A 21,279-nucleotide genomic window follows, 5' to 3' on the forward strand; every position below is an offset into this window, starting at 1 on the left:
ACTCAAAGACATGGCCTCTTTGAAAAGAAAAGTAAGCGCTTAGGTCAGGGTTGTCTGAAAGCCCTGGGGCATCTTTTTAAAACTATATGTAAGCTTTCTAGCCTTTTTTTTTTTTTTCTTTTTGTCCTCTGGGAGAAATCCCAGCTTTATCTCTGACTTCCTTTAGCTGCTTTATTAATGAATAATCCAGAATAATGAGTTAAAATACGTATTTAAAATATTTAAGGTATGATTTAATGTTCATAGGAAATTATTCAAAATTAGTAGTTTGTTCTTTGGGCTTTGGTTTTGTTAAGGTAGAAACAGGTCTATAATAAGATTTTTTTTTTTTAAAGCCTAGTTGGAACTCACTTCAGATTTTTTTTTTTTTTTTTTTAAGACATGAGTGTCATTTTCTTCTCAGAGGTTTTGTGGCTTCTTTGATTTCAGCCACAGCTTCTGGATCTCACCTTTTCCAGCTCCCCTATTTACCTTGATTTACCTCTCTATTGGTCTTGACGACCAATTAGGACATCTTTTTAAAAAATAGTTTGCTGCATACAGAGCTTCTTACTTGCTTAGGGCCCTCATTTCTGTTTCTGCACCCTATGATTTATATCCTCATCCCACTTCTACCAGGGCTTATTCTTCAGCCCCTTTTCCAGTAATCCAACTTTAGTCCTAGGGTTCCTGGACCGTCCACCCATACTTCCAACAGAGAACTATACTTCCTCTTCCTCCTGATCATAGGACTGCTTCACACTCTACTAGTCCATAACTGGTTGAGGCTAAACCCAACTATTAGTGTGCAGTGTCTATGCTGTAGGAACTGACTTGGAGTTATTGGAGGTGATGGTTTGAAAAGCTTCATTAAGAACTTCCTAAGGGAAGGGGCACCTAAGTGGCTCAGTGGGTTAAGCCTCTGCTTTCGGCCCAGGTCATGATCTCAGGGTCCTGGGATTGAGTCCCGTATCAGGCTCTCTGCTCAACAGGGAACCTGCTTCCCCCTCTCTCTCTGCCTGCCTCTCTGCCTATTTACAGTATCTCTCTCTCTCTGTCAAATAAAAAAAAAAAACAAAAAAAAAACCAAAAAACTTCTTAAGGGGAATTTGGACTTCCTAAAAGTAAGTAAAGTATGACCTCTTCCTATTTATAGTTAACTCTTCTAGCTTTCAAAATGGATTTGTAGTGAATGATAGCCAAGCACAGGTACTGGATGGCTTTGGTTTGTGTCATGTTTTCAAGACTCTATGAACATGTCCATGTGCAGATGCGTAGGCAGGTGGAGAGGACGTGAGGCTCATTTGTTGTCCTTGATGTGTGAAGTGAGGTTTGAAGCACCTCAGCCATACTGACTCACCCTCAGACCCTCTGAAGTACCTCCCTCCCTCCTTCTAGACCTTTCTACATGTATTCTACTTTGATCTGGGACACATTCTCTACCTTTTCTCCATCTAGCTGTTTCTCTTCCTTTAGCTCACAACATTAATGGGAATTTCCTTGACTACCCATGACTGGGCTAGGATTCCCTCCATACACTCATATTGCCCTGCCCCATTATGAAACTTAACACACAGTACACAGTGGTGGGTCAACCTGTCCTTTTCCTTGTTAGACCATGAGCTCCTGGAGGGAAGCAAAATCTTACTTATTGTTGTATCTCTAGTTTCTAGAACCAGTGACTGAACAAAAGTGATTAATATGTAATTAACATAAGGGTCAATATTATCTAATAATCACTGTGGGTCATGTTCTGTGTTTGGAGTTTTCCACATGTTTTCTTATCAAAACCTCACAGCAATTCTATGAGTGGGTACTATAATTAATTATACAGAGGATAAAAGACTATAAAAGTAATTTACCCATCACGATAGCTAAAAAGTAACAGAACCGGTACTTGACTCCTCTGGAGCCGCCTACTCTTAATGACAAGATTACATACAATGATGAACAAATAAAGAGATATCTGAGAAGGCATCCACTCGGAGCTCTGTATGGAGATTGTAGCCTAGTGAATGACCTGTGTGGTTGGCATTGACTGGCCACAGAGTATATTCAGTGGAGTCACTTTTTTCTAATCAGAGAGAGAATGTCAGCTATGGGTGCCAGATTCCAGTAACTAGTAATTCGTTTTCTTTAAATTTATGTTGATATTTCTTGTAACTTATAGAACTTTGGAGATCATGTGATACAGAAGGTAAAACTCTGGTTTTAGAGTTAAGGATACTCAGCTTGGCATAGTCAAGTCTCCCTTCCCACTCAGATAGTGTCAATGTTAGGTAGGTTGAAAGTGAGCATTTCTGAGTCTCACCACTTCACTGCCCAATGGAGATCCTGGACTGATGGGAGGCTTAGAGAAGGTGTGTGTGAAATAGCATTTTGACTTGATGGCTATTATATACTATGAGGATATTTTCTCCTACATACTATTTTCTGTCATGGAGCATCTATTGTTGTTTAATAAGAAGAGATCAAACATATATACAGGGTGATTCCTAGGAAGTTCTGCAGATGATTAAGATTTTAGAAAGTTAGGTCTTACCACCATATGTTGTCAAGCAAGCTTCTCTTTTACAGTAGTATAATTATGACACCCAAAATAATTTACTGGATTAAATGGCCAAATTATTTAACTCAGGAAAAGAAAAGTATATAGATTATTTTCTTACTGCTTCCCCACTAACAGAATTATAGTAAGATCTCATTTTCTCATTTTATCTCTTCGAGGAAAATTCTGAATCAATTTTTAGTCACTTTGAAGATGTGTATGTATATATATATATATATAGTGCTTGAAACTGTAAGTGATAAAATGTGACCAATGAAAAGTCCCCCCTAATTGGGGCTTCCTGCCCTCATTCAAAGACTATTGAACTTATTCATAAATTTACTTTTACTCGCCTTTCAAGACTTGAGTGATTTTGTAGATTGTATTTTAGAAAATCTTTCCTAACCATCTCCCTTAACCTGAACTTTCAAAATGGTGGCTGTGAGCCATCTTTGTGAGCAGGTCCTGTGCAGCCACCCAGTCCACTGTCAGCAGTTGGCTTTTTTGCATGTGTCCCTGACTGGACTGTAAGCTTGTGGACACCAGGAATTGTATCTTATTCATAGTTATGGATCCTGGAACTTGTGGTACCTAGGTATGCTCTTGATAAATCCTTGTAAGATGTTAAAGCCATTTGTTGTGCACAAATCTTAAAGCATATTTTCAAATTTGTATATACATGTTTTAAAAAGAGGCCCTATGTTCCGTATGGTTCGGTCTTTATAAGCAGTCTGGTTTTTAAAAGTACGTTCTTTGCAAGCGGTCTGGTGTTTTTATCTCCATTCTGCTGCTTTCTAGCTGTGTGAGGAATAAACAGGTCTACTTCATAAGCATGAAAACTCATTTACCCACATGTGTCCTGTGCTTGCTATGTGTATGGTGGAGAACTTATTTTTATTTTGCAGAGACAGATTATAAACAAGTAAACACAGAAAACAGGAGAATTTCAGATTGGGAATTTCAGCACGGTGAGATGGGAAAAATTTGGGTTGGGTCATGCAGGAGTAGAAGGGGCTGTGGCAGCTGGACGAGTGAGTCTAGACACAGAGGCCCTACAGGGAAACCTGCTGTGCATGTTCCTGGGGAGAAGAGTAAGCTGAAGATGGTAATATTTATTTTATTTTTAAATATGGATTTAGAGCTAAAAATTTAATGGTGGAGACAACCAACAAGGGCAGCATGGATGGTAGGAAAAGAAGAGGGGCTAGGTCTTACAGGGCTGGGCTGAACAAGTTCATCTACTTTCAGGGCCAGGCCAGTACCTTCACTTAGTGAGGACAGTGTGATCTCACTTGGGTTTTTCAGTCTTTAATAGATACACAGGTGTAGAGAAATATTTCTCTGAGAAAAATAAAAGTCCAAACAGCATGAGATATGGCAAGTGAATGATACAGATGTGATGATAATGGCAAGTGGCTCTTGACCTCCATGTAAGAGACCCAGTGGGGGTTGGAGGGCAGCCGAGAGCCTCCTGGGCATCCAGTCCTCAGTGCCAGCCAAGTGTTGCCATGTGGGAATGTGGGCTTCAAGTGCTAAATCTGTCAAGTTTTCCAAAGAACCAGAAATCTTAATTTCTATGTGAAATTCTCAGAGTTAAAAATGTTGGCTCGGGGCGCCTGGGTGGCTCAGTGGATTAAGTCACTGCCTTTGGCTCGGGTCATGATCTCAGGGTCCTGGGATCGAGCCCCGCGTCAGGCTCTCTGCTCCGCAGGGAGCCTGCTTCCTCCTCTCTCTCTGCCTGCCTCTCTGCCTAGTTGTGATTTCTCTCTGTTAAATAAATAAAATATTAAAAAAAAATGTTGGCTCATGTTTTAAAAATATTATGATGGGTAGACAAAATGCATCTGTGGGCTTCCAGTTTGAAACATCTGCTGGAAGTTCTTTTATGCTATGAAAAGGGGGATTATGTAAAGTAAGGTGCATGCTAATATTTTAACTGTGTAGCCTTATACGCAGTACATAGCCAATACTGAAGGGATAAAGGTACTTTTTGTTAATTGCACCGTGCTTAGTTGTCTTCACCTTTAATTTGTTTAGTTAACTCTAAATCCATATTTAAAAACATATTGGGGCACTTGGGTGGCTTAGTTGGTGAAGCGTCTGCCTTCATCTCAGGTCATGATCCCAGGGTCCTGAGATTGAGGCCAGCATCAAGCTCCTTGGTCAGCAGGGAGCCTGCTTCTCTCACTGCCTGCTGCTTTCCCTGCTTGTGCTCTCTCTCTCTCTCTCCCTCCTTCTCTGACAAATAAGTAAATAAAATCTTAAAAAAAATAAAAGTATAAACTATCCTACTCTAACTGAAGTGATTAATGTGTACTGGTTTTGTTTGCCTATAAATTTGTTTAGTTGTTTGCCCTGTCAGTTTCTTTGACGAATTCTGTACTCATGGTACAAAGTAAACATTAATATAGTCTTACTCACGTGATAAAAGTAGAGAAGGAAAAAGGGTGAACAGTTTTTGGTTACTCTTTCTTATTTACCATCTACCGCTTTTACTCTGTGGTGGTTGTTTCCCTTACTCCTTCTTATACCTTCACACATTTGGGTCCTGGTCGCCCCGGCCTGTGTTAGTCTCATGGAAGCAGAAAAGAATTGTGGCAAGGATGCCATTTCGCACCAGGCAAAGGATGACGGGAATGCAGCCTTGCGACATGATGTCGTGTTTAGAGGTTTTTCATCAGTTTTAATGAAATACAAATGTGCCCAAAGCAAGTTATTAATTTTTTTCCCAGAAAAAAAAAAAGTCTTCATTTAGTGTGGCCTAACCCATGTAGTTTTGTGTTACAAGGATTATGTTTGGTGTGTTGCAATCTGTTGGCAATGGTCTTGGGGAATTTTATTCAGCACAGGCATCTCTGACAGTTCTGGCGTCAAGTGGGGTCAATTACTTGTTCATGTACTTTTGGTCTTGTTGTCTCTATGTTAAAAACTCTGAAGCATAACGGAGAGGAACACTGGGAGTAACAAAATATACTTGAATATTTCTAATAGACTAAAGGCTTATAAAAATGAATCTCTTTTTTCAGCAAGTTTTTTTTTGCGTTGTTTTAAAATGAGGTCATTTTATCAGCATGAGACTAAAGACTTGAAAATAATTCTTTTAGAAGAATCTTATCTGTAAATACAAGTTCCTAATTGAATCAATATTTTTCTCTCTTAATTTTTGTTAACAGATCATGGAGGAAACAAATACACAGATTGCTTGGCCATCAAAACTGAAGATCGGAGCCAAATCCAAGAAAGGTAAATCATGAGAGATGGAGAAATTGGTGGCTTTGATAATGAGGACTGGAATTAGTGGAAGTTTGCCTTTATTCTTATCATGTCTGTCCCCAAATATTTGTGAAATAGCAGTGTTTTGGAAAGTTTATCATAATTAAGAATGATGCCTTTTATTCAACAGCCAAAAAAACATTAAGTATTTTATTGTAATGGAAATGTTATTATGGAAGATACCATAGCAAATTACGATTTCAGTGATGTTCTTTCATTCAATGGCCATGAGTCATGGTGACTTCTGAATGTAACAGCATGTTTTCAACACATAAACTTCTTGTTTTGTACCACACGAATTTAATAGCTATTTTTTTCTTCTTCTTATATGTTAGAAACCTTAGGTTTCCTTTCATGCATGCTTCTTCTCTTCATATGTCTAACTGGTGAACCCAGTACATTTTTCTTTCAGGCTGAGTGTTTCCCTTGCATGGCCTTTCTTCTGCTTTATCCTAGAACACACCACCCAATGGATGGATAGTCAAGAATGGAAGTACAGGCACCATTATTTATTTTTCCCCCCAGATTACATAGTATTTTCAAGTGACCTTCCAGTAAATATATTTATGGATATTTTTTCAAAGTATAACCTTAGTCTCAACAAACTTTGTTGTATATACTTCATTAAAAGATACATGTAGTCATTAGGAGCTGATGGGAGATACTATCAAATAATTCAAAAACAAAGATTGTGCAAGCTGAACATTATCTTTTGTGGTCCAGCTTTTTTGCTGTTGCTATTCAGTTTCATATTTACTTTCCCTTCTCCCTATGACTTTTATTGCTAAATGATACTAAACATTGAAAGATTTCTCTTTCTCTTATTTTAGTTCAGATTTCCTTCTTTTAATCTCATTTTATTAGTTACTCATCACATGGGATGAAAGTTATTTTATAGTTGTTGTGAGGACTAACTGGACTTCAGTGTATTGAGGTTCCTACAAACACTGCTCTTATTACTTTCTCATTTCTGTTGTGGTGGCAAGAAAGGGAAACCCTGTGTGCTAAATAGTCATAAGAAGACATGGTGAATTTCCAGGTGTGATCCCATAACTTCCTACATGCCTTCCATTTGCCAAGTGCTGTGGGATATAGTCTCAATCTTCAGTGTCTTGAGATGTTTTATATTCATTATGCTGAAGAAGAAATTACTTATTGGTGGGTTATCTACATATTTGGTTGTTTGTGGCCATTTAAAAATCCCTGGCCTACTACATGAGTAAATTGAAACTTGAATATAAATTGTATTCTTTTTCCCTATTGTCAGGTATTTTTACTTAAAGAATGAAATGAACTTCATTACTATCCTAATAAAAATGTAATTTGATCAGCCTCCAAGGAAACATGAATATTAAAATGATTCTAGATAATTTTGGATGGCTTATTCTCTTGCACTACCCATGCTAGGTTCCCCCCACCCACTATCATGAGAACTGGGAATTGATTAATTTTTTTTCAAAATGTGGTTATAACTTTAGAGATTTTTAGATAATATGGAGATAAATAGATGAGGTTAATGTTTTAGATTAGTTTCCGGTCATTGAAATACATACCCCATTCACAATGACCAACTAGTCCACATTTTGATTACACATTTTGCTTTGAAAATAGAAGTATTTTAGCAGTGCATTTTGGGGGAATTTAACAAAATTTCCCCTTGGTTAAAGTTAACCTTTGGAATTGTGCCTAAGAATTGATCCCTCCAGGCCTATGTCTACAGACCTCATTTTATTTTTCTATTATTTATGAAGTGCTATGAATGTATACAGTATTATATGATGAGCAGAATGTGCCAAAAGAGAGAGACTGAGCTCAAGGAAGGGAGAAAAAAGTCAAAAGTTTTCCTCAGAGAAATTTACGGTTCAGAATTTATTTGAGTTGCTCTTATTACTTAAACACACAGCTGCTGAATCAGTTCTTGGCTAACATCCCTGATATATGTATTCCTATATTACTTTTAAAATGGATAAATTCAGAGATGAGGTTGGTTTGATTATCATTTGTAATAAGTAAAACTAAAATGAAAATGGCAGGGGAACCTTCAGAAGGTAATTCTTTGATTTGATGTGGATACCTGCCTCTAAATGTTGTATGGAAAACAGTTGTTAATCTTTATTTTAAACCTTCTTCATTCTAAACTAGTATTACTCAAGAGACCCAAGAATATAAATGTGTCTGGGGATTTGTGCCATGTTTGGATGGTTATTAAACTCTAAATTTCACGGTGATATGAAGATTTGGAATATACAGGTAATCCCCAGACGATGCTAGTGGTTCAGTATAGGCACAGGCTTGTGTTGTATTTTACTCTCTAGACTTTGATCCTATTGGTTGAATATGTAAGCCAAGACAGACATTTTTCATAGCTACTGTTACCAGTCTGACCCCTCTTTGCCCTATCGGAATTTAGTCCTGTGCTTTGTTTTTTAAGCCATCAACCCTTTATCAGAGTGGCTGTGTGGCCTCATTGGTTGGAGTCCTGGTAAGGTGCTGCCCCTCACAAAGGCAGAAAGTGACCCGGATTTGGAATCACTTGGAAAAATCCGGTTCTTTCCTGGAGATTCTGATTCAGTTGGTTTGCAGTGGGACTGGGAAGTGTATATTTAACAAGTTCCTCTCGTGGCTTTTATGGTTAGGCTGAATTGCAGAAACAAAAATTTCACCATCTGACATGGAAATATCATGACTTAGTTACTGAGGAGACCATGTGTTCATGGCAGTGGATGATGATTACTATTGAAAAATAGGCACAAGTCCTTCAACAGCCCCTTCTCCTGGATAATGCCAATCTTGGTTTCTGAAAACTGCACTTTCATGGATTCATTAATTTTAAGTTTCTGTCATCATTGCAGTCAGTTAGCATGAGTAAGCTTAGAGTGATAACTGTTGTTCTGTGCCTGTGTGAAATATAATTTTGGGTAGAAAGCCACCTGGTAATTGTCCCTCTCTCCACCCCTTTTTTCCCTTTCTCCTCCTTTTTTACTCTTCCTCCATTCCTTTTAGCCGCAGGGAACACAGTGAAAAAATGTAATAGAAACATTTCCATTTAGTAAGCATGGCAGTTTGGCAAGGAGCCTGTTTTGTCATATAAAACTCAGGGACTGTAGAATTTTTTAGAATTTACAAGTATTTGAAATTACTGGAAGGTTGAATTCTCATTAGAGCCAGAACTGAGAATTTAAGATTCAATATAATGGATGAGTAAGTAGGCAACTCTAGGGTTATCCTAATGATTAAGAAAATAAAGCAATATTTAGTATTTCTTGTGTATAATACATATTTATTTTGTATGGAAGTAAATAAAACTCTTTCCAACTTTTAGATTCAGAATGCTAGAATATTCTGCCTTAAATAGAAGAATCAGAGGTATATGTCCATGAAGACTGTCCTTAAGGATTAAGATGTTTAACACTTTAAAGCCTTACTAACAGAGTAACTTTAGGCACTCATTAAAATTTTGAATATGCTATTCTGAATTACAGCCTATTTTAAAGTAAATGCAGCTTCATTAAATTACAGATAGCATTTTGAACAAGTTTGACTGTTTTGCTAAATAGAAGTCCTGCCAGACCTGCCTTAACAAATAGATAAAAGTGTTTTGTAGTGAGAATTTATCACACTGGTATGATTATGCTGCATGTGATACTAGATGAGGTTGTTCTCTTAAATACAGTAAACATTTTTCTTACAGTCTTCTTTTTGCCCTTAATTTGCTCATCAGTCTCCTTCTTCTTAAACTGGCAAGGTTGTAAATGTGAGTGAAAATTGTTTAAAGTTTTTATGCCAAATTCCAAATAAATGTGGTCAGCATTGATGAAGCTTTATTGGCTTTTGTTCTGGGAAAGAGTTGTCTTACAGAATTTAAGTGATAGAAACTGTTCTCTGCAAGTGTTTCTTTTATGACAATTCAGGATGTCCCGGAATGATCAGGAATGAAAGTTGTGGCTGAACTGCTTGATGTATCCTGGTTTGGAGGGAGTTGGGCACCAAGTTTGGCTATTTTCTCCCTCCTGGAATAAGGAAAAGGATCATTAAAATGAGGTTTTACTATTTTTGGTTGCATTCCATCTGCATTGCATCCAGATATCAAGTGATATCTAATAGGAAATCTTAGCTCGAGAAAAACTGTAGGCTGTTCACTTTTTTTTTTTTTTAGAGGAAAATGTTTTGTCAAGTGTGCTTACAGTTTCGTTGAGTATTCATGTTGAACTGGTTGAGGCCTTTAACACAGTGTTGTTCAAAGGGCAGAGGGCAGAGAAGAGGCATGGCATGGTAAGCTGTGTTACAGTGTTTCCAGGGGTGAGTTGTGATCTATTAGTGTCTCAAAAATTATTTCAGTGGTCATAAACAATATGTAAAAATACAACTAGATTAGAAAAGAAAACATTAGAGTGTAAAAGAGTATTGTTTTATGTCATATGTCAGTATTTACATGGATATATAAACATATAAATATGACTAGATCATGGTGTAAAATGAGTGGCAAAGACAGGTTGGAGAACACTTTTCTAGGCCATCAGTTCCCCAAAGGGTGAAGAGTACACGCATTTGGTTCATCCCTCTGTCATTAGCATTGTAACCAGTTCGTGGTTGGCACCCAGTAAATATCTGCAGATTTTCCAGTACCTCAGCTCAACTCAATCATGGTTCTAGTGAAAACCCTGATACAGATGGAGATGTCAACCACTAAGTTGTGTTGTGTAGCAGAGAGATTTAAAATCATGGCATTCACACAGGAGTGGCATTTACTATTATGAAAAATACTAATGATGCCTTTCCTGGAGACCTTTTAAGTGAATGGATGTAAGACATGATTTGTGACTGACACCAATGTGGCTAAAGCTCCTTTCAGTGGTTCTGAGTAGTGGAAGGAAACGTAAGGGAAATGACCTCATCTTTGTTGTTCATGGGATGCCTGAATGAGGGAAGCTCTCTGCCTTCTCTGGTAAGCTTGTAAGGGAAACTTCACAAGATGCAGCCTCTTCCAGCTACAGTTGTTGTGGCTGCTTTAATTAGTGTTTGGTTACATAATTGACAGATCGCCAGTATTTCTGAATACCACTGTTTGTTGAGACCCAGCTGGGGCCACACACTATGCTAAATATATTACATACATAATCTTACTTAATGATCAGAGCAACCTATGAGTTGCATGGTGATATTTTCAGTTTATAGGTAAACAAACAAAGCCACCTGAAGTAGAATAACTTGCCCAGGGTTTTACATTTAGTAAGTAGTAGACCCCAGACAAACTCGGGTCTCTTTTCAGAGCCCCAGATCCCCCTGGGTGAGATAGTACCTTTCTGAACCTCTTTCCTTATTCCAGGGTGTTCTCAGATGTAGCGTCCCTTCCGTGGCCATAGCCACATACAGCTGATTACAGTCACTACTGATAAGAATCAGTTTTATAATGCTTCAGCCCTTGGGAATTACACTGATTTGAAAGTAGGCTAAATTTAGCATATCCTTACTCTCGTAGATAACACCTCCTTTTTCAGGGGGAGTTAGATTTAAAGAGTTAAGAAAACCATGAAACTGTAACTGTATACATATTTTAAAAATGCCTTCTGAATTTTAACTTTGTATTTGATATCTTCATGTACTGTTTACGTAGGAAGAGACCTTTTGATTTGTCATTAGACTAAACAACTTCTAAGATGGATTTAGAAGGAAAATAATCTCAGAATGTGTTTGCTTGCTTTTCTGCTTTTCAGTCTTTGAAAGCGGTTTTCTTTGAGCTGCTCAGGAGCCATTGTCTTACTGCTGGGGAGAAAGATTTTGTATTTAACATATTTGTATATATTGACCATCAGTTGATGAATGCTAATTGGGAGCCAAGAGTAGGCGTTCAGTCAAAGACTTGATAGCTTGTATGCAGTGTACTAGTAGTTACTTTGGTTAGAGAGAACATGGTCTAAGCAGGATTTCTTAGAAGAGGTTGGAGGCCTGGGATATTTCTAGTTCCTAAAGTTCGCAGTATAGTTAATAAAAAGCTTATAAACTTAGTGTGTATTTTAGACATATGACTGGTCAGTGCATCTCTTTCTACATGAATGACGTCATTTATAGATAGTGCCAAACATGCAAATGCAAATTTGAGAACCTTTCTGAATACCATGTGTACTCTCACACACACAGACACACATGCATACACACAGTCCTACCAGTGAGGTGATTTATGCTGTGTTTATTTATGCTAGTGATACACTAGCACAACTAAGGACCTGAGCTTGCGTTGATTTCTTGATATCCGGCCGGTTCCCCTCTCTTCCCTTCTGAAGCCCCAAAGGGTTGACTGACTTGTTCATCTAATAATTGCTGCAGGCTAGCTGCTCCTTCCAGTCTCTCCCCTTTCTCCTCTACCAGGGCCGCAGAAGAAGAGGGTTTTAGTTGTTCAGTTGTCCTCTAAGCCTGAAATAAGTAAATGTATCTACCTGTTTTTTTTTTTAAGATTTTCAATTAACTTAATTAGGATGCAAATTCAGAGTGAGATGGAAGGGTGAGAAAATGAATGGAAAAAGTGAAAGCATCAAGAGAGTGAGAAGACACACCAGAGACGGGGAGAGAATATTTGTACAGGCCAGATCTGATAAAGATCTGAATAAAAAAATAAAGATAAAATTAAAATAAAATAAATATAAAATAAAAATAAAGATCAGAATATACAAAGAATTCTTAAAACTCAACAATAAGGAAATGAACAACCCAATTAAAAAATGGCCAAAAGACCTAAACAGACACCATACCAAAGAGGATGTACAGGTGACAAATAAGCATATGGAAAGATACTCCACATCATATGTTTTTAGGGAATTAGAAATTAAAACAATGTGATACTATTGCGCACGTTATCAGAATGGCCTAAATCCAAAACACTGACAACACCACATGCTGGGGAGGATGTGGAACAACAGGAACTCTCATTCGCTGCTGGTGGAAATGCAAAATGGTGTAGCCACTTTGGAAGACAGGCAGTTTCTTATAAAACTAAACATATCCCTACTTTACAACCCAGCAGTTGCACTCCTTGATATTTCTCTAAATGAGTTGAAAACTTATGTTCACACAATAATGTATGCACAGATATTTATAGCAGCTTTATTCATAATCACCAAACTTGAAAGCAGCCATGATGTCCTTCATTGGGTGAATGGATAAATAAAGTGTGGTCCATCCAGACTAAAGAATATTACTTAGCACTAAAAAGATGAATTATCAAGTCATGAAGAGACATGGAGAAACCTTAAATGCATATTACTAAATGAAAGAAGCCAGTGCTCATACTGTATGATTGCAACTATATGAGATTCTGGAACCGGCAAAACCATGGAGACAGTAAAAAGGTTAGTGGTTGGTGATCATTAGGGATTTGGGTGAAAAGGAAGGATAAATAACAGGCAGAGCACAGAGGATTTTTTAGGGCAGTGAAATTATTCTGTGTGATCTAAAATGGTACATATGTGTCACTGTGTATTTGTTAAAGCCCTTAGAATGATTTTGATGTTGATGTGATGTTGATGGTGGGAAAGGCAGTCCCCACGTGTGGAGAGGAGCATAGATGTAAACTCTCTGTACTTTCTACTGAGTTCTGCTCTGCACCTGAAACCGTTCTAAAAATTGAAGTGTATTTTACCAAAAAATAGACCTAGATCCAGGGCACAACACTTTATTATTTATTTATTTAAGGTTTTATTTATTTATTTGATGGAGAGAGACACAGTGAGAGAGGGGACACACACAGGGGGAGTTGGAGAGGGAGAAGCAGGCTTCACTTTGAGCAGGGAGCCAGATGCAGGGCTCAATCCCAGGACCCTTTGGCTCATGACCTGAGCCGAAGACAAGACACTTAACCACTGAGTCACCCAGGTGCCCTGGCACAACACTTTGATCAGTGTATTACATGAAGTGACCATGTAATACATAAAGTGTATTACATGAAAAGATAGTGGTATATGATCCCTAATAACTTCTTAATGTGTAAATTTAAAAGGACCATGAAATCTCTGAAGGACATAAAAGGTTTTGTGAAATTAAGAATGAAAGAAAGATGGTTCCACAGTGAAGCACACTCCTGTTATTCCCCCAAAGGTGGCTGCAACCACAACTGATCTTCTGTCACTTGTCTGCCTTTCCTTTTGGGAGAGCTCCTTGTCTCCGTCTTCTAGTTTCCTGGACGATGTTTTTAAATCCTTCTCCTTTAGTGAAGAAAGTGCCATCCAGGCTTCCTTCCACTGATAGTTCTTTCCTCTGTTAAGTGCTATGAGGAGGAAGGATGAAATACTTTCTATTTAGCTACCTTACAATAGGTTTATGGTAGGTGTGTTACTTGTGTTCTCTCTTAATGCTCGTACTAACCCACATGAAGGACTATTATCATATGCTTTACACACATTAGTCATGTGGAGAGATAATACAGCTTCTTCAAGGCCACAGAGTCTGAAGTGATGGAATTAGAATATAAGCTTTGATTTCAAAGATCAAAGTATTCCGGCACCTGGGTGGTGTAGTTGGTTAAGCGGTTAAGCATCTGACTCTTGGTTTCAGCTCAGGTTATAATATCAGGGTCCTGAGATTGAGTCCTGTGTTGGCCCTCTCCCTCCGTCCCTCCCCTCTCCCAAAATATATAAATAAATCTTTAAAAAAAAAATTAAGGTATTTTCCTCCAGTCCCTAAGCATGCATATAGGTACTAAATGAGAAGTGTTTGGTCACCAAAGGAATGGATATTCACCAACACATTCACTTAAGAAAACTCAGAATATGTTTCTGAATTATCTTTAAGAAGAAAGGCAATCCCCTAACTCCTTATCCACACTTAGAAGCTTACTGAACGATGCATCCAGTAAGCTTCTTTTTAATACATCTTTTTAAAACTTTCAACCTGGATTTAATCATCTTTTATGCTTTTTGGTAGTATATGTCTTTCCTCTTCTCCTCTTTTGAAACCCATTAATGGTTTTACTGGAATTTATATACTTTTATCTGGAGTAGTGGTTATCAACCTAACATAATTTTTTAAAAGATTTTATTTATTTGAGAGAGGGAGAGCAGGAGCAGAGGGGAAAGGCAGAGGGAGAGGGAGCAGCAGACTCCCAGCTGAGCAGGGAGCCATCCCAGCACCCTGAGATCATGACCTGAGCTGAAGGCAGTCACTTAACCAATGGAGCCACCCAGGTGTCCAAGCACAGTTTTTGTTTTTGCTTTTGTTTTTTTAAAAATAATTATTTATTTATTTATGTTTTTATTTAAAAGAGAGAGAAGGCATGGGCGAGGGGCAGAGGGAGACGAAAACAGAATCTCAAGCTGACCCTGCTGAGTGCAGAGCCTGTATGCGGGGCGTAATCACACAACCCTGAGATCATGACCTGAGCTGAAATCAAGAGTTGGACGCTTAGCTAACTGAGCCACCCAGGCGCCCCAACCTAGCATAATTTTTTCCAGGATACATTTAGCAATGTCTAGGGATATTTCTGGTGTTACAACTGGAAGGTAGTGCTATTGGCATCTGCTAGGTAGAGCCAGGGCTGGCCATCCTGCAGTGCATCAGACAGCCCTTACAACCCAGTCGTCTGGTGCAAAGCGTGAGGTGTGAGGCTGAGGAACTCCAAGCTGGATGAGCAGGTGTGATGACAGGACACAGCCATGTGCATAGCGCTGGATTCTTACTGGAACATCGCATGAAGCGCAGTGTGTGTGTAACTGGCTCCCTTTCCCAGCATTAGAGGTAGGATGGTGACTCCTACCTCTAAGGAGGTAGAAAGGGAGAATGTATGTGTGTAACATAGGTGAATGGACAGAATTCCAGTGAAAGATAAACATGATAGGATGGCACTTGGCCATCAGTTTTTAATTATATAGTTTGCACATCCTTAACTGCTTGTTTATTTTCTGTGAGTGTTTCAGACAACATCCCAGTTGTGCCTTGTGACTCCTTTGCTGGGAGATGGACCAGCTACCCTCCAGTTCCTGTGGACTATGTCTTTCACTCCTCTTTTCTGGAATGTATAGTTGTCATAACGATGATAGTTTCCGAGGTTTGTGAACGTATTTGAACACCATGATGATGTAGTTGCAAACAGCTAACTATGCTCAGGCATTTTTCACTGACTATAAAGAAAATAACTTAAATCATAATGGCATCTTCATTTCTTCAAATGGTCTTTTTGTGCCATTAAAGCATGGTTTGAGGCTTATTATACAAACCTGTTTTATACAAATGTACTAACAGACATTTTTTTTTTTTTTTTAATTTTATTTATTTATTTGGCAGAGAGAGATCACAAGTAGACAGAGAGGCAGGCAGAGACAGAGAGAGAGGGAAGCAGCCTCCCTGCTGAGCAGAGAGCCCGATGCGGGACTTGATCCCAGGACCCTGAGATCATGACCTGAGCCGAAGGCAGCGGCTTAACCCACTGAGCCACCCAGGCGCCCCAACAGACATTTTTATCAAAAGATATTAGAGAGATTTCAGGAATGAGGAGTTACATTCTTTTTATATCTTGTTGCCAGAAACCACTTTTTTTTTTTTTTTAAGATTTTTATTTATTTGAGGGAGTGAGAGCAAGAGAGATTACAGAGGGAGAGAGAGAAGCAGACTCACTACTGAGCATGGAGCCTGATGTGGGGCTCAATCCTAGGACCCCGAGATCATGACTCAAGCCAAAGGCAGACTGAGCCCCCAGAAATCACTCTTGAAGCAAAATAAGTCCTACCTGAAATAAAAATGAAATGAGAACACAGCCTATGTATGGTTTTGGTCTTATAATTAGTGACTTATTATAATTACTTTGTGACAAATGGGTCCATTTTATACACTTACACATTTCTGCTATTGGATTTTTCCTTTTTAAAAGTAATAAGAGAACATCTTCCATATAAAGCATGTAAGTAATGTAAGAAATGCCATTGTGTGTGTTTGGGTAAAGATACATCAATAATATATGTTGACAGATCTGTTTTGATGGACATTGGGTTGTGTTTTCTCTTTTTCCTACAGTGAGTGTCAAATGTATATGTCTACTTGTTTAAGCTTTTCTGTTACAAGAATTCTTAAGCCACAGCTAATGAGCAACTTTAATATTTTTTATGGTTGCCACCTTCTCTTCCCAAGTGACTGTTGAGCTCCTACCAGGCAGGGAATGGATTCAGGAAAGGAAGACTCTTCCTCCCATCTTTGTCAACATTGTGTTTTCCCATCCTCGGCCATAATATAAGAGTGTAAAATACGGTGTTTCATGCATGTCCTTAATTAATAGGAAAGCTAAGCATATTTCACCTGTTCATGAAACTTTTTGTATTTCTCTGTGGACTATTTTTCTTAACCTTTTGTTGATTTGTTTGTATCCTTTCCCTGTTCTAGTTAGTTGTTCATCTTTTCCTAACAAAATAAATTTTTTTTCCTACTCTGAAGTTTAAATTACTAACAGTTCTCTCTCATTGTATTTTCCAAACCCGTCATTTCTCACCATTAATATTATTTATTTATAAGTAATTTGTGGATTATTTCAATTCCAAACTAGAAAGAAATGAATTGACCTTAAAGAGTGATTGTGTATTGATTTTTGAAGGTCTGTAGAAAACTGTGCATTAACTTTTAAGGCATTGGATTTATAATGTTATATGTTATTTGGCTTTATTTCCATGAGTTGGGCTTTCAAAGCTCCTGAAAATGTTTCCAATCTCTCATAGTCACGGGAAGGACACTTAAATATATTATTTGGATTGACTTGCATTCTGTTTCTACACTGTCACCATTTGTAGAGTGGGGTCCTTAAATAAGAGTATTTATGGTTTGGAATAATTTACCTCCTTTTCAACACTCAGCTTACTTAAGAGAACAAAAGAACTTACTTTTGTGTTACTGTATTTCAGAGGTACCCTTTTCCTTTGTGTGATCCAAGCTCTTCCTCAAATCTGACACAGCACCAGGGAGTCCTGATTTATTTCACTTAGCTTGGAGAGGTACGTGTGAATTTAGGGTCATGAAGGAGAAGAAAGGAAAGAGGACTGTTCAGCCACCACAGACTGTGTTTATATTTGAAAAATGTTTATATTTGAAATCAAGCAGTATGTCCTTATTTTCTTTGCTTTCACCATCAAATGCATATATTCTAATCTAACCCTCTGGGGTTTTCTCCTTAGGTCAGTGCCTAATAGATTTTTACATCATATATATGATGTATTCTCTCTTATATATGCATATATATATATATATATATATATATATCATATACATATATATGATAATATTCTCTCTTTCCACACCTGAAAAATGTATCTACATAATCTAGGTTTGAAAATTCATTAAATTCATTGCAAAATATTTTTTAGTTTTGAGTAAAGTTATGAGTTATGTTCTGTTCTGTTCTGTTCTCCAAGCCCTATGCCATCTCACCCCTTTGTATATGGTGCAGAAGGACGTCTTCCAACCTTCTTTTCCCAGGTGGTCACTCCTAGTCATTCTCTTACATCCATTGCAGATGACACGTCTTCCTGGAAAATTTCACCCACCCTCCAGGTGGAGTTCAGGACTCTGTTCCAGGCACTAATTCAGTACCTTATCCATACTTAAGTTTTGGCACTTTTCATGGTTGTGTTGTGTCAGCCTAGACATTTGCCTTTCCTCCTGTACTGTGAGCTCATGGACTTGTGTCCAAGGCCAAGATGTCTTACTCCCTTCTGTGTGTGTGGTACCTGCCAGGAAGGTGGAGTTAAAAATTATAACTTAAAGTTTACATTACCATTTAAGTTTAGAATAAATTTGCAATTACTTCAACAATGATTTAAGTCTTTCTGATATCTTTTGAATAACTTTTGAGAAAGTGAAAAATGGCTCTGGCAGCTAAGCCACAGTATTCCCAATTGAACATAAATACCTCTCACAGAATATAAATAATCACACAAGGCTCCTCCTTGAGTATGTATGAAGCAAGGCAGAGACAGGAACATGGTGCAACCACAGAAGTAATTCTCTTGTGACTGACATGAGTGATCGTTGCTGCTTTACCAATGAGGACTCCAACTCAGCTTTAGTCCTCTGCCTTCTAGATTAAATTTGCCAGGATGATGAATTGCCCTCACGTCCCAACAGCTTCCATTCCAAAGCTGGCCTCTACTTTCCTAGGCCCTCTGGGGAGGGCCTAAGTTATCATAAGTGTCTTATAATTTCCTCTTAGAATGTTCCAGGTCCTTTAGTGAACTCTTCCTCTTGCTACAGCTAAAGAAAGCTTGTTTTATTTACTACCAGTGTGTTCCTGGTGGTATTTGGCTTGTGGGCACTCTACTGAGTGTTGGAGGAACTTAAGAAAGAAGCATGGACCTCAGTCTCTGCCCCTTGGATACTTGGAGTTTGGCCAGGGCTTTCTGCCCCACTCACTTTAAACACTTTTTTTCTAATGGCATTGTTTGCCATCAGGACTAGAATAGTTCAGAGGAGGAGAAGGAGAGTACAAGCGACAGCCAAAGAAACTCTTTAGGAGTTGGTAGTTCCTAGTGTGGGTCTCAAAATGATGGGTAGGGGTGGGGCATTTTGTATAAGAAAGGCTAAAGCTGGGAAGGATCATCTTTTGCTGGAGGAAGGAAACAGGCTGTTTGACCAAAGGGAGAGTTGGAAGAGTTGGTGACCAGTAAGATTGGACCAGTGGGGCAGGTCATTGAGGACAATGACCTCATGAGAACTCATCCATGGTGTGGACAGTGGGGTGGTCACAGGAGATGACTGATAGCTATTGTAGGAATGGGATAAAGACTGGAAGATGAGTGTGGTAGATCATATTTGATGACAGTGGGATCAAGGAGTCTTCTTAAAACGTAAATCAACAGAACATGGTGGTTTGATGAAAGCAAGGAGTTGGCTGCTGTAGCAGATGCTGTTGATGTGCTTTTAGCCCCCCCCTGAGTTACCCTGTGGTGGGCATTTCCCATTCCCACTGACACTTCCCACGTTAAGTGCTGGATGTCTGAGCTCCTCTACCAGAACACTTTGTGGAGCACTGTGAGGGCTTACTCTTCTGGTTCAGAGCAACCTAGACGTGCTGGTGTTGGTGCTGGTACAGTGCTGGCAAGTGAACTCTCCCAGTGGCAGCCTTTAGCCAGTGAAGAACTAGAATCAGAAAACAAATGTCTGTTTTCCCCTGCCATCTGTGGGATAGTTCTGAGGTATGTTATTCACATCTCCTCAGAATACCCCAGGGGGAGTGAGTCCCAGCAGTGACCACTCTGTCCCACTCCCTTCACTGGCTTTTCTCTCTCTTCAGTAGTATTTTCCTTACTCCCTGACTGGTGCTCCCTGGGATCACCTCCTGAATAAATTATCTCAGGTAACACACAGTAACCCAAGTCCTTGTCTCAGTGTCTTTTGCAGGGAAACCTAAACTAAGTTCAGTTTCCTGGATTATTAGGATAATCATTATGCTGTGACAAACAGAGTTGGTATACTTTCCATTGTTAATTAATGACACTGTTGTTTAGTGAAAATCTGACTGTAGTCATCCCAAGTGTATTTTATATGTCAGTGCAGAAATATGGCAAAAATGATTTATAGTTCATGGCTCATTTTGAGAAAAAAATAGTGCTCCAGACCATCTGCAGAAGTATTAAAATCCTCCCAAGTGGAGCATAGGTACTAGAAGCAGTTTCCAGGCACATCAGATTGTTGTCAACAAAAAGAAAAATATATACCAAGGGGAGAAGCAAGAAGAGAGAAAAGTCTGAGAACCCATGGTTTTGGCAGGTTAAGGAAAGAATGTCAGTGGGCGAGCAGGGCAGGAGCCCTGAGCTCCCTCACCTGGGTATGATCCAGGTGGTTTGGGGATCCCAGACCCTTGGCAGCTACACTGTGATTCCTGTCTGGTTAGGGAGCATTGATTATTGATCACAGGGGAAAGGACCCAGACATGGGATCATTTCTGTCCACTTGTTGTATTCTTCTGAAACCCATGGTTGGTGAATTGAGCCAAGTTAGGAAAAATATTTCCGTTACTAACAATATAGTTGTTAAGTGTGCTCTATGGGGATTCTGAAATATTTACTTGACAGTAATAAGCATTAGGATTTCATTCTTTTCTTATTTTTCTTCATGATCACATTAGCATCCAAATATTTTGAAAGTCAGCACTTGATACAGTTTTATAGATAAATGGCACAAAAATTGCTTAGAACTAAAGGAAGGCATGTATCCATCTGGTTTCCATGAATAATCACACCTGCATTCTTCAGAGTTTGGAACTGATGCCTGATGGAAAAGATGCCCACAAAGGGGTGGTCCTGTCCATTTCATTCTCTGAGAAAGGAATCCTTGGCTTTCCTGATTCTCATGTTCTATGTGAAACTTTATTCTAGACAGGAAGGGATAGCGTTTATTTTTTTTCCTCCTATAATCTATGAGAAGCTTGATTCTATTGAAACAAGTTTAAATCATGGTCACATTTGTGACCTTTGAGAGAAGCAACAAAATCTAGAAAGGAACAGGCAGCAACGAAT

General features: G+C 38.6%; 1 protein-coding gene across 3 annotated transcripts in view; it reads left to right on the forward strand.

The window, feature by feature from the left end:
• Positions 1–21,279, forward strand: part of BICC1 (BicC family RNA binding protein 1) — a 279,797-nt gene that overhangs the window by 144,106 nt on the left and 114,412 nt on the right. For all 3 annotated transcript variants that reach the window (XM_046027901.1, XM_046027903.1, XM_046027902.1), the window contains exon 3: positions 5,701–5,770. In XM_046027901.1, coding sequence (XP_045883857.1) covers positions 5,701–5,770 — 70 coding nt within the window. The remainder of the gene's footprint in view (positions 1–5,700; positions 5,771–21,279) is intronic.

Source organism: Meles meles, chromosome 13 (genome assembly GCF_922984935.1).
Source record: "Meles meles chromosome 13, mMelMel3.1 paternal haplotype, whole genome shotgun sequence".
Classification (NCBI taxonomy): domain Eukaryota; kingdom Metazoa; phylum Chordata; class Mammalia; order Carnivora; family Mustelidae; genus Meles; species Meles meles.